The 14,840-nt window shown below is 38.6% G+C and overlaps 1 protein-coding gene and 1 pseudogene across 1 annotated transcript; both read right to left on the reverse strand.

Moving 5' to 3' along the window:
- Positions 1 to 2,584: 2,584 nt before the first annotated feature.
- Positions 2,585 to 3,526, reverse strand: LOC143431871 (uncharacterized; annotated as a pseudogene).
- A 2,024-nt stretch (positions 3,527 to 5,550) lies between these two features.
- LOC143431872 (uncharacterized) lies at positions 5,551 to 8,452 on the reverse strand. Its single transcript, XM_076908851.1, has 4 exons — positions 7,847 to 8,452; positions 6,456 to 7,649; positions 5,664 to 5,954; positions 5,551 to 5,619 (listed from the first exon to the last, which is right to left on the reverse strand). The coding sequence occupies exons 1-4, from the start codon at positions 8,450 to 8,452 to the stop codon at positions 5,551 to 5,553; spliced, it is 2,160 nt and encodes a 719-aa protein (XP_076764966.1).
- Positions 8,453 to 14,840: the final 6,388 nt, after the last annotated feature.

Below are 14,840 nucleotides of genomic sequence, written 5' to 3' on the forward strand. Positions count from 1 at the left end.
AATGGTAATGCATTTAAATACCTTGCAGTATCCTGTGAAATCTGATTGAAATGTCTTAGCAAGAAGGATAATAGCATAGCAATACCTAAAATGTCATATAAAAGCAACTAATAAATATTTTTGTCTGAAACTTTGAATTTGTGGTACTAAAAGCAACTCTTTACCAGAAATATTGTAATATGATTGTATTATATGACAAAAGGAAAACTTCCTTGCGGCTGCTTTTTAAGGTATGAAGAAAAAGAAATCATTTTTCCTTAAAGCAAACCATGTAAGATCCAAAGAAAAGATAGTTTTGCTAAGGCCTTATGTCTGTACATTGCTATAGAATACATTTACATAAAAAAACATTTACATAAAGAAATTACATACATTTGAATAAGTCAGTGTAAGCTTACCAGCTGAACTCATATAATTTATATAGGAACATGTGCGTTTACAGATAGTCATATAATGCGAATGGATTAATAATCTTACAGTATTTACGCACATTAAGAATAATTTTTTTTAAATATTTTGAAGAAATAAAGCTGCAGTCTTCTTTCAGCTTTATTTGCAATTCAACTTTGGAATTTATTTCCATTTTTCTAATTTGACTTACATGTTTTCTACAGGATTTAAGTTTGGAAATGGATGTAAGACTTTCAAACAATCGTAGTACAAATATTTCTGCATAATTCTTGTTTTTTGTTTAGGATCATTATGTTGATAAAATTTTAATGTATTTTGGATTCTTATGTTATTTTCATTTATTCATATATGATTTTTAGTAAATTGCTATTGGTTAGTTTGAGTGTTTTCAATATAATATCTGGTAACACATTGGGATAAATAAAGAACCGACTTCACTTGTGCTTAGAAACAGAACAAAATTTATTTTGTGAAGTACAAAGACACATACTTGGCAGAGTTGTATATGCAGTTCTTGGATGGAATTATGACTCAGTAGAGGACATGACTACGTATACCCCATGGCATAATAAATTAAACATTACCAACAATTGTTTTCTAGAAAGCTGAGATACCTAGTTTGTTCTTAAATGTCTTTGATAAATACAAATTTTCCAATTTTGATAGGCTAAATGGATACCCATACAATTGCACAACCTTCTTTGTATTTTAAAGTAGATTTTGCATTTGTTAACTATAGACCTTCATTTATTTGCCTCTATACTACTAAACTTTTTCTTTATGAACCAAAAATCTACTCTTGTTAACAAAATAATATCTTTCCATCAATCTTGAGATTTTTTAACGAACTCTTTGGCAAAAAACGACCCTTTTCTTCTATTTATTTCGTTTATTTATAACTTTCTTTTTGTAATTTGATCTTGCATCATTAAATTCATTAAATCCATTTTTCTTATTACTCTGTGCACTGTTTTAAGCCTTGTTTTTTCCTCATTTTCATGATGGATTTCTGAAGCTAATTGTGTGAAGTATTTACATGCAGCTGTTTTGTAATTTTCTATCTTATTATTCTTTTTCCCCTTTCATTCACACTTTGAGATAGTTCTTTAAATTCAATCTGGTCTTCTTTTTTATACGTTTTAGTAATATTTATAACTATTATCTCTTTCATTACAATCTTTATGATAAATTGCAAATTGTATTTTGTAAAAACAATTCTCTTTTTTTTGTATTAAATTTTAGATGTTAAGACTCTGAAATACAATTTTCTACTAAAGGAAATTTATACTTCAGTAGTTTATACATAGAACAAAGTTATTTTGCTCTTACAGTAATCGTTTAGAATTAATAAGTAATAGAATGTACAAAAGTGTTATAATATTAGTGTTACATTACAATGACATCAGAATGAAAGATAATAATTCTGTTTTTAGTATTGTATCATAAAATGTTACTGTTAGAAATAAATTTATTCTGTATTTTCAATCTACAATAAATGGTTTATATTCTTATAAAATAAGTAATATACCCAGACAACTAGCGATTGGCACGTCAGTGACACCTGGTGGAACGAAGCACTGTACAAGCACGGTGCTGCCACTCATTTTTCGTAACGGCACAGGGCTAGCACTGGGGCGACACCCGTGTCACGGCACTATCAAAGCACCGCGATATAGCACAGGGGCGACACGGCACTGCCAATCACACTATCAGTTCACCATAGTGACACGCATGGCAGTGGCGTAGGCTAATATATACCAATGAAGAAGCTGTTTCCATAAAAATTGTAAACGAATATTAAAAATGACTAAACTAAGCAATTTATTTATTTCGATTCGAAAATAGATACACTGACACGAAAGAAAGATATAAAAACTTCTTTTTATTATTTTCTATAAACTATAACTTAATACAGTGATTTTTTCAGAAAAGTCGTTAATTACTTTATCGTAAAAATATATACACTTATTTTGTAAATATTTTTTTCAACTCATCGTTAAAAATTCATGCAATAGAGGGTATATTAAATACGATGACAGCATGTTATTTAAGCAAATTTAATGAACGATATATTTATACTTATGAAATAATGAACTGAGTTATGGAAACAATCTATGTATAGTAAATAATTTAATGTATAGAATAAACTAAATATATTTACTTTACTAGTGTATTACAACTTTTCAGTGCTAAGTGTACTGCATTTATATATATCGAGCGCCGAAGACAATATACCAACGTTATAAAAGTCAGTGGTTTCCATAAATCTTTTTGCATCTAATGTGGCAGTATTATTATGATGGTAAATATCTTGTATGATGCAGATACGACCGTCATATAAAATGCAACAATTGTCGCGTGTGTCTATACTTAACAATATATTAGCAAATTGTATTTTTTGGTACCGAAGACCATGAGTACCATTACCAAATGGGTGAGATACATGAATGAATGAAGAATTAACATCCTGATTGTGCCTTGTACCATGCTGCTCTTCTTCCATCTTTCTATTAAATAAATTTGCTGCAGTGGCAAATGTGGCTTCCTGCAATACTTTTTAAAGAGGGACATATTGCTTTCATAGGGGAAAGCAGAAAAAGAATCTAAATTACCGAAGTGCCTTACATCATTGGATAAATGAAATAGACCATGAACATTATAACTATTGAACAGACAGCCATAGTAAAGTTTACTTCTAATAACAAATCTCTGCAGAGCTTGTTCTGCATATTCTAAAAAATTCTCTGATAATATGGGTGAAATTAAAATCCTCATAGAGGCATGAAGAAAAAGGAAATGTTTGTACAAATTATTACTTAACAGGCCATGTGTAACAAATGGTCCTGTATATAGAAGAAATTGTCGGAATTCGGTAGTTTTAAATTTAGAAAAGATTTTGATTTCCCTGGGACGCCTTGTAAAATCAGACGGGCAGTATTTCTTTAATTTCATTAACCTACTGGATATTATCTGAATATCTTTATAATTAGTATAATTTAAGTAAGTATATTATAGAAGAATGGGAATATTTGCCGTCTATCCAGGCAGATAATAATTTTTTCATTACACCTAAGCATACGAGATGCATGTATTCAAAAGGTACTTGTGATACCATTCCAAACGCTATCAAAGATAGTGGACTTGAACCTTCTTTATGATGGTCCTCATCAAGACATCTAACGTACATCTCATCATTTCTGAGAGAATGGTGTACACCAGTGAAAACATATCTACCTTTCTGACGTACACCACTTTGTACTTCGAGCAAGGTCAGTAAGACGTATGTCCCCGATGATTTAAGATAAAAGCTCGAGCTGGTGCATCAGCTATAATACACCTTACTGATAATGCAAATGTTTTGCCCTGATAACTAACCCCTCCATTACATATGTTTTCTTTAATATCACATTTGGAGGGAGAGAGAGAGAGAGAGTTGTGTCGTGTATTAAAATGAATCACAAGTTCCTTCGATAGCTTTATTTGATACTTCTGATTCTCGCCTCCAATTCTATATTTTTACCTTGTAACTTGTCGAATGTCTTTTCCAATTTTTTGCATTTGCTTATAAGCATTTTGTTGCACCCGTACGTTTCGGTGATTGGCCACCGTACATATTCTGGTAAGCTAATCATCTTACCTGTTTGTGGGTGCCGCCCTTCTTGTCCCTTAGGAAGGGCGACACGGACGTCGACGGGGGAATTGTTGTTAACTATTAATTTTCAGTAATGTAGCCGGATTTCCCGAGGTTCGCTTACCTGGGGCCTAACGGTCATGGCCATATGGGCCGCTGGGCCCAGGTCCCAGGTAATCCTCGGTTTATGGCGTTATGGACATGCTATCGAGGACGTTGACTAAAGTTTATTTTTCTGTTACTTCTTAAAAATATTAAAAGCTAAAACGTCTCCTCAAAGGTAACTTACTTATCCTGCACACCATAAACCGTGCTGGCTATTTCTACAGCGAATATTACTTTATTGTTACTGCTGCCAGCCGCTACATCACCCCCCTTTCAGTGTAAACGCTATATTTACTATTACTTAGTGGTTGTTGCGCTTATGACTAATCTTAAACTACTATGTACAAATTATAAACTACTTATCTATATACATTAAACCACTAATGACTAACTTGCAAGCGATCTGGGAATCTTACACGCCTGCCTGATCGCGTTTGTGTATATTCTCGCGAGCAAGTCGGATTTTTATATTGTACGTCCTTGGGTATGACTGCGGGAATCGGTTGGTTTCTATCGTCAGGAATTTCGTTAGCTTCGAATAGGTAGGCCGGTTTTAATCTATCTATGGATATGGTACTATTTTTGCCGCGAATTTGTACTACGTAGGTTTTATCGGATCGTGATATGACGGGGAATGGTCCTTCGTACGGGAGCTGCAGTGGCGTTTTCACCGAATCAACCCGTACGAAAACGTGCGATGCTGTTGCTAGGTCTTTGAAAATAAATATTTTCCTGTCCCCGTGGCGCGAGCCGGGAACTGGTCGTAGCGCGTGGAAGTGTGTCCGTAATTGCTTGACGACATCCACTGGTTCAGCGATCGGTCTCGTCGTATTTCCGAAGAATTCGCCCGGTAGGTGAAGGTTTTCGCCGTAAACTAATTCGGCGGTAGATGCAGTTAGGTCGGGACGATAGGCTGCTCGTACGCCTAAGAGCACTATTGGTATCGCGTCGGTCCATGATTCGTCTGCATGGCACTTGATCGCAGCTTTAAGCTGTCTATGCAAGCGTTCTACTAGGCCATTCGCGGCTGGGTGGTAAGCTGTGGTGCGTATGTGATATGTACCTAACAGCGAATTTAAACGATTAAAAAGATTCGACTCGAACTGTCGGCCACGGTCGGTGGTAATTTTTAACGGAGTTTCGAATCTGGATATCCATCCGGCGATGAAAGTTCTTGCGACGGTCTCGGCTTCTATATTTTCTATTGCGAAAACTTCGGGTCTATGCATGTCAGGCAGTACCTATTCCCACGTGATATTGGTAGCGGGCCCACTAGGTCGAGATGTACGTGCTCAAACCTAGAGGACGGTAGTTTAAAATTACCGGTGGGGCTGTTGACATGTCTGGATATTTTCGACTTTTGGCATTCAATGCAGTTTCGTGCCCACGCGCGACAATCTTTATCAATGGACGGCCACACGAATCGCTCTTTGACTAGTTTGACAGTCGTTTTGATTCCTGGGTGTGACAGTCTGTGGATTGATTCGAACGCTTGTCGTCGGAAAGGGTGCGTCACGTATGGTCGGACTCTATCTGTGGAAATGTCGCAGTAAACATCTGTATCGTCGTGTTTTATGCGCTTCAGGATCAACGAGGTACCAGACGCTGTGAGCAGAGTTCTTAATTCGTCGTCGCCCGCTTGAGACTCTGCGAGGTCCTTATATCGAATCGCGGTAGCGATAGACTCTATTCTCGACAGTGCGTCTGCTGCCTCATGGTCCTTTCCACTAATATGTCGGATGTCAGTCGTGAATTGCCCGATGAAGTCTAGGTACCTGAACTGTCTCGGGGTACTCTTTTCCGGTTTCTGTTGGAACGCGTATACTAGTGGTTTATGATCTGTATAGACCGAAAACGTGCGACCTTCCACTGCGTGCCGAAACTGTTTGATAGCTGCGTATATTGCTAATAACTCGCGGTCGTACGCGCTGTACTTTCGTTGAGCAGACGAGAGGGTTTTGGTGCAGAACGCCAATGGCTGCCACGCCTCGCCTACTCGCTGCTGCAACGTTGCGCCTAACGCGTGGTCCTATGCGTCTACAATTATCGCGAGGTGAGCAGAGTTAGACGGATGCGCTAACAATGCGGCGTTTGATAACGCGTTCTTTAATTCGTCTAACGTAGACTCGGAATCGGTTGACCATTTTAGCGGCGCGTTTTTCTTTAGTTTGCCTTTTAAGAGTGCGTTGATGGGAGCTTATAATTTCGCGGCATCGGGAATGAATCGCCGATAGAAATTTAACATTCCTAAAAATCTCCGGAGTTCCCCGACCGTCTTAGGTTTTGGGAAATCGATTATGGCGCGAACCTTGTCCGGTAGTGGCTTGGTGCCGTGTTCGTCTACCCTATATCCCAGAAAGTTTACTTCCGTTTCCGCGAATACACATTTTGCTGAATTTACCACGATGCCGTATTGTTCTAGACGCGCAAACAGCTGCCGCAGGTGGTCCTTATGCTCTGCCTCGTCCTTAGATGCGACTAGTATGTCATCTAAGTAGGCATAGCAGAAATCCAACCCTCGTAGGACAGTGTCGATGAAACACTGGAACGTCTGAGCCGCGTTTCTCAAACCGAAGGACATCGCGGTATATTCAAAAAGACCGAACGGCGTTGTTATAGCCGTTTTCGGAATGTCACTCGGGTGCACTGGGATCTGGTGATAAGCGCGTACCAGATCTATCGTCGAAAATACGGCTTTCCCGAATAACATTCGCGAAAAATCTTCGATATGCGGAATTGGATAGCGATCCGGAATAGTTCTCGCATTCAATGCGCGATAATCACCGCATGGTCTCCAGCCCTTGTCCTTCTTCTGGACCATGTGAAGGGCGGAAGCCCATTGGCTTCGCGACGGTCGGATATGCCCTAATCTCATGAGGTTTTCCAACTCAGCCCGGGCGAGGGAAAACATCTCCGTGGACAACCGACGCGGTTTACAAAAAATCGGCGGTCCGGCGGTAGTGCGTATGTGGTGCACGACATCGTGTTTTACCTTACACTCGCTGGTTGATGGCCGCGTGATGTTCGGAAACTCGGCCAAGAGACGATGGTAGGGCGAGTCACCGGTGATGGTTTTCACCGACTGCGTGTCGTCCGTGATGACTCTTCCGATGGCTGTTAATGACGTTGTTTGGTCCAGTAGGCGCCGTTTCTGCAGATCCACCAGTAGGCCGTAGTGGCTGAGGAAATCAGCCCCGATGATCGGCTTCATGACGTCAGCTATGACGAACTTCCACGGGAAGGCTCTGCGGAGTCCTAGGTTGAGGTGAAATGTCTTCTCGCCATGGGTGCTGATGGTGGAACTGTTCGCTGCGAGTAGCTCGTGCGTCGTCTTCGAGATGCGACCCTTTATTCGCGTGCGAGGGTACACGCAGATGTCCGATCCCGTGTCGACCAAGAATTCTTCCTTCGTAACTCGGTCGGTGACGTAGAGGCGGCTCGTCCTTGGACCGTCACTGATAGCAGCGTTCAGTGGCGTCCCGTTTCGTTTCCCGACTGGAAGCTGCAGGGTGGGCGGCACTTGGTTGACTCATCGCCGAAGGTGTGATGATACCAGCAACGTTTGTTTTTTGAAGGCGATGAACCGCGCGTTTTGCTGTTCGAACGCGATCTTCGGCGGAAATGCGTATGTGTTCGCGTAGATGGGCGTGATCGGGACATCTCCGCTATCTGGAGTTCTAGACTCTCCAGACGCTTCACTAGCATGTCCACAACCCTGTCGGAGGTGACGCTCGCGACTTGGTTCCGACTAGAACCTTCGTGAATCTGGTCGGCGATCTCCGCCAACTTGTTCAGGCTAAGGTCCGCTTGCGCTGTCACGATGGCTCGTGTCATGGCTGGCAACCGACCGGACCATAGAGTCCGTAGAAAATCGTCCGTCACCGTTGAACCTGCCAAATTGCGCATATGGCGTAGGAATTGTGAGGGCGTCCGGTCTCCGATCTCTTCTTGTTCCAGGAGCTGGCGGATGCGTTGCCCCTGGGACATGGATAACCGCTGGACCAATTCCTTCTTCAGCGTCTCATACTTATCCGTATCAGGGGGATTGTCGAAAATATCCTGTACCTGTACAGCGTACTTCGGCTCGAGCTGTGACATTACGTAGTAAAACTTCGTGTTATCGGCTGTAACGCCGCTTAACACGAATTGTGCCTCTATCTGGTTAAACCAGAGCTGCGGCTGTTCGGGCCAGAAAGGCGGAACACGGATGCCGACGCGACTGATCTCTTGAAACGTCGCGGTATTCGACGCGGAAGCACTGTCACTCGGAGCGGACGCGGCGGTTTTTCGCGTTGACATTGCCATTTTTTCTTTTTCACTACGCGAACTGAACTTACACTTCGATCGAACTTGTGATCACGTCGGGGTCACCACTTTGGAGGGAGAGGAGTGTGTCGAGTATTAAAATGAACCACAAGTTCCTGCGATAGCTTTATTTGATGTTTCGGATTCTCTCCTCCAATTCTATATTTGTACCTCGTAACTTGTCGACTGTCGAATGATGAAAATTGAATGGTCTCTGCCAATTTTTACATTTCCTTTTAAGCATTTTGTTACACCCGTGTGTTTCGGTGATTGGCCACCGTACATATTCTGGTAAGCCAATCACCTTACCTGTTTGTGGGTGCCGCCCTTCTTGTCGCTTAAGGATGGCGACACGGACGTTGGCGGGGGAATTGTTGCTAAATATTTATTTTCAGTAATGTAGCGCGATTTCCCGAGGTTCGCTTACCTGGGGCCTAACGATCATGGCCATAAGGGCCGCTGGGCCCAGGTCCCCTGTAATCCTCGGTTTATGGCGTTATGGACGTGCTATCGAGGACGTTGACTAAAGTTTATTTTTCTATTACTTAAAAATATTAAAGGCTAAAACGTCTCCTCAAAGGTAGCTTATTTATCCTGCACACCATAAACCGTGCTGGCTATTTCTACAGCGAATATTTCTTTATTGTTACTGCTGCCAGCCGCTACACATTCCATTTGTCGTCGAGGAACAGTTCGAGGTAATTCATCTCGTTCTGCACTGTAATTTTGGCCGGTCCGATGTTAATCACTTCGTTTTCTTCTCTCGGATTTCTTCTTCTTCCCTCAAAACAGAGGATTTCGGATTTCTTCCATGGTGCCATTTGGAGGCCCATCTTCTCGATGGCGTTTGCCATGGCCAGGATTGTAATTTCCTCCTGACAGATTGCTCTTTAATAGTCCGTGTCCATCGCTAATATTAGAGTGTCATCTGCATAGGAAGTTAGATGCACTTCTGTTGGCATTGGCGATTTTGAGACCGCGTCATATCCTAAATTTCTCAGGGACATCACGATCTATTTCCTTCTTCTTCGTTCCGTCACGACTTTCGTCGAGTATCATTGGATGATCGTGCAGATAGTTTTTCACGACCCTCTGTAGATATTAGTGGCTTTCGAGCGCTTTATGTATCGTACTCCACTCGAGAGAGCTGAACGTGTTCTTAATATCTATTGATATTGCAATTGCAAATGTCCCGCTAGCGATCATGTTCTCTACGAGGCTCTTGAATTTCCTTATCGCATCGATCTTTGATCTTCCTCCTCTGAAACCGAGTTGTTTTTCTGCTAAAATCGGTTCAGTCCGCGATAGATGCTTAACGAGTCGATTATCATCTAATTTTGGGTGAAAAGACAAGCAAAACCTTGGGTTCTAAGATTGTAAGCTTAGATACCTTTATTTAGCATACAATAAGATTATAAAGACTGACTTCCGTGTCAGTGATCGAAACCGTCAGGACAGTCTGGACTTTGTCCGGTGTTGTAAGCATGTTTAGTTGTCACATTATTCGTCACATAAACATGTTTAATGACTATTCTTTCAAACAATTTCTCGATCTTGTCGAACAGAACAATCGGCTAGTAAATTCTACAGTTTTCCGAGTTTGCGAAGTAGAACCAGTCTGCTGGTTTTCCAGCTTCTTGGCAATGTGCTCATCCTCAAGCATGTTGAGAATAATCTTTGCAGTCTTAAGTTCGGAATACTAAATGGCATCGACCAGACACTGCCACGTATTACATCCTGTCCGGGTGTGGTGTTCTTCTTCATCATGCTAGTATTGCGTGAGCCATCTCCTCTTCGGTGACGTTGTTTGCCTGTGACCAAATAATCGGGTCCGTGTCTTGAGAATTTATTGAGTTGATCATCGTCACGGACTCTTCTGGCGGGAAGAGCGTCTCATCAAGGACGGCGTCTTCAGTGATTCTGTCAGTGGGGACGTCCATGGACGTAATTTGTTATTGTTGCTCGCGCAATGTTTGCAGAAGCCTGTCCCATGCTCGTGTCTTTGACTTCTTCATGGCGGCTTGTAGCTTTACTTTTGTCCCGTATTTAATTATCATGTAATATTATATTACCATTATACACTGTATATTTTATTTTAAAATTTATTTTAAAATTATTTTATATATACAAATACAAATATATTTATAACAAATATATATTAATATCTTAAAAGTAAAGGTATGGTCAGGTTAATGAAAATATACTTCTTATTAGAATAGAGGTATGTATACAATTATATATTACATCCTATTTTTCATTTCTTCCAACTCCTTTCTTGTTTCATATTTCAGCTACCCGATTCATCTCGATATAAATCACAGAAAACCATTTTTATGTAATAATTTAGTAGCTGAAGAAATGTAAAAGAAGTAACACAATATTAAGCTTCATTTCAACTTCCTTTAGGCGTTTATTGCTCTAAAAGCTTAAAAAAGGAGACAAATAAATAATAAATACAATTGGACTTACTTCAAAATTAAATATTTCGTATAAACGCACATCCATGCATTCAAAGCACATCTATGTTACATCACAGGTTAATACATAACATGTTACACAAACAAGACTGCTAATAAATAAAGAGAAAAGAAAATAAAGAGCAAGCGAGGCAAAAGTTCAGATGGCTTTGCTATCGAAATCTTAATGACGCGCACACGCATTAAATTTTTGGCAAGACAGAATCAGGAGAGTTGCGAGAATTGTATACTGCGATTACGGCCCCGCGCGATGAGCGTGATCGGTCGGATGCGTGTTGGCGTCACCTGGATTACCGCGATCGTTTTCTCTTGATTTGTTATTCACGACGGCTTGTCGTGGTTAACTATAGAAAACATTTCAATTGTATAATAAAATTCGTTTCTATATCTTCTGGTGTGAAGTTCTGCAAAAATATGCGTGCATTTAACATCATGGCACGCCAGAAAAAGATCTCCGAATATGTCGACGGCCAGTGTTTCGAGCCAAAAAAGCGAATGGAATGTTATTTCTTTAAAGTCTCTCTAAATACTAAAATAGTATTTCACAGATTTTAATTATTCTTTTTCATTTAATCGATCAATTTTTATTATCATCGAATCACGTTGCCTATTAACTTTTTAACCCATCATTTCTATACAGGGTGTTAGAATAAAATCAACATTTACATGGTATATAGAACAGGCTGTAACCGGTAAAAAGAACATAGTAAAGATAGTTGAAAGGGTTAACACTTTCTGAGATATAAACGTTTTTGTCTTTAGCGTTATAATCAACTTATTTGCTTCCATCATAAACAATGTTTACTTCAGTGTTCATAAACTGCATTCTGAATACCCCATTTAAGTGCCAACAGTAGATTTCATTCAGAATCAGCCTAATTTTATTATACGTAATTTGAGAGTGAGCATTTAAACACGTTGTTCGGTCAAAGATGGATTGTATATAATGGAGCGTTTTTACTCAGTACACTGTGTTCTATATGTAACATATATCTTAGATAAGATATTTGTGATTTTTGCTAACACATGATTCATTTGCAGCTGTATTTTTTAATCTGCGAGTTGTTTTGTTTTAGATATTATTAGTTAAGGAGAGGGATTACAAAAATGGCTGTCAATGTCTATGCAACAAATATGACCACTGAAAATCTGAGCCGGCACGATTGTCTGTAGTCGTCATTTACCAAGATCGAGGAGTTATGCACTGGTGCTGTGTACTATCAATTCATGGATATACTTTTCTCTGTAATCGTGCCATTGAAGAGAGTCAAGTTCAATACTAATCTTGAACATGAGTGTATACAAAATTTTAAAGTTTTACACTAATAATTAATTTTCTAATTATATAAACTGAGAAATGGGAAAACTCAAAGATTATATATTACTTATATTCTATTTAACTCGAGAAATGAGAGATGTACAGTAAAGTAGAAAGCACCATTTGCTTTAGTAATTTTAATCACATAAAAGTGTACAGTTACACAAGCTGTAATTAGTCTATAATACACAATCTTTTTGTATGTGTCATATATATTGTACGTATCGTATATTATCCATTTCATATACAAACTGTGTCGAGGTTTCGATGTTTCCTCACTCTGGGAGCCCGTGGAGGGATCAATTAAGCGAACACCTTAACGGGTAGAACGAACTTTAATACAAATCGTTCTCTCGCTACAAGTTACACGCTTACGTACAACTTTTCGCGTGCTCGTGAACGCAAAATAGTTTGCCGGTTCAAATGGAGGAATTCGAAACTACGAAATCTCAGGCTCTTGGGCGCCAGCTACACAAAGTGTACGTCTATAATGTACGTCTCATAGAACGCGATTTTCTGTTACGCGGAACGTTTCCCCGCGTTGTACAGGAGTCTACTATATACTAAAGCAAGACTGATATGTTTCATGTTTAGTGTGATACATAGATGTAACATATGTTAGATTCTCTATTTTGTGTGTGTGTGTATGTGTGTGTGTGTGCGTTGCCTGTTCTAAAGATCTTTCAGATTTTCAAAATCTGTTAGATCCTAAGATTTTAAAGATCAAGGATGGGTGCTTTGGGTGCTGGGTTCTTTGAATGTGGTGTAAGTCCATTTTTGATAAAAGTTTGTTAATGTAACAATGAATGCAATCTGGTATGATCTTTTTATCTATAAACAATTTTCCAATTTATCATGACTATTTTCAAAAACTTTCTCATAATGATAAAAGTTAAAAATGGCACATATTAATATAAAGTTGTACTTGAAGCAATTTAGATGGCATTACCTGAGGAAATATTGAAATAAGGCATTTCTATTTCATTTTTTTGACATATTTAGTAAGAATTTCATAAAGAAAAGATTGGTTCGATTCAACTGAAATCCCATATTTAATATTTCAGAAATGTATGATTTTCATAATTTGTTGATTTTGTAAATGATGTAAGTCTATTCGAGAGCATCAAAAGTGTAAATTTCTTTTAACTAATACTTTAAAAACGATTACATTGTAAACTTAAATCATTTTAATATTTAAAAAACATACTAATATATTTCGAACCATTCAAATACAAACCCTTAAATATCTCCATATAATATAAAACGGACTTATATCACTTAAAAAAAAGGAGCAAATAGTGTATAATTACTGGAAAATACAAAAGTCAAACTCAAACTCAAATTTTTATTGACAAATTTATTTTTACTCCACGAGCGAAGAGGATGCATCCATGTTTGCGTCATAAAGAACAGCTGTGCGTACCACTAAACAAAATACACGTACCACTTACATCCAATACTTATATTTGTACTGACACTCACACCACATATAGCACATATTACATAAACATTAAAAAAAGGAGTATTATAGAGTTTTCATAGAAAAATTGTATAATAGAATGTAAACAGGAAGTAATGAATGAGTGCACAAAAAAAGTAGTGAATACGTATGCAAGGAGAAAAACAGAACGACAGAAACGAAAATACTGGAAAAGCAAGTTTTACGTTCGACGAGTTATTTCCAAACGACTTCGACTGATAGCAAATAATGTAAAACCAGTAGAAATTAATAAGCATAAAAGTCATATTGAATCGTGACAGTATTATAGCGATAGTTTTCCCATACAACAGTACCAAAATACAGCACCAATATCCCTAGGGTAAATCCTTGCAATGTAAATAATTAATCCTGTAAAGTAGGTTACGTTCTAGGTTAAGTGTGGTTTAAGGTGGTGTTAATAAAACCGGCAGGAACAAAACATTCTCTTACATTTGCCGCGAAAAATTTTTGTCGGTATTAGAACGAAAATTTATGAAAACATTATTTTCAAGGTACTTCTTCCCCTTGTATTCTTCTATATCGAAGTATATTTTACAGAGCTATCTAGAGCTGAGAGGTATCTAGTACAAAACCTGTTACGTTTATGATTTATACATCGAAGCATGCGAATTGGAAACTGCCGTAGTCGTTTCGAGACGGTTAACGGAAGTTGATTGCTGTATTACTGCTGCTGGGGACACGCATGAAGACATGCCGATTGTTTTAAGGTTAGTGAAACAGTTTATGAAGAATTGTAGTGTTATACGTTGCACGAAAAGTGATTTAGAAAATGGTAAACGTTTCTGTACATACATATGTACCTACAGTCACTCACACTAATTATAGACACTATACATTGCCTGTCTTTATTGCTATATATAAGTAAGAATAATTTAAATACTAAGTTACTTATTTGATAAAAAAGTAGTAGTTTGAAATTTAGAACAAATTTTTCTAACAATAACATTTAGGGGTAGAATACATTTTAGACAAGAAGATGTCTCAATAACCCACTAATGTAGACAGAGAAGCTGACGAGTGAAAATTGTGTAACTAAACACAAAATATATATATGTAACATACATGTATAAAACACTAAAGTACTTCAACTAA

Source organism: Xylocopa sonorina, unplaced genomic scaffold (assembly GCF_050948175.1).
Source record: "Xylocopa sonorina isolate GNS202 unplaced genomic scaffold, iyXylSono1_principal scaffold0014, whole genome shotgun sequence".
In the NCBI taxonomy this organism is placed as follows: domain Eukaryota; kingdom Metazoa; phylum Arthropoda; class Insecta; order Hymenoptera; family Apidae; genus Xylocopa; species Xylocopa sonorina.

Bases quoted from the DNA above. Each gene is read 5' to 3' on its own strand.
- LOC143431872 (XM_076908851.1), bottom strand. From the start codon at position 8,452: ATGGCAATGTCAACGCGAAAAACCGCCGCGTCCGCTCCGAGTGACAGT. The intron at 5,955-6,455 runs GTTCGCGCCATA...GCGTTCCAACAG, and splicing joins CCAAGCCACTACCGGACAAG to AAACCGGAAAAGAGTACCCC. The intron at 5,620-5,663 runs GTGACGCACCCT...ATCAATCCACAG, and splicing joins CAGATAGAGTCCGACCATAC to ACTGTCACACCCAGGAATCA.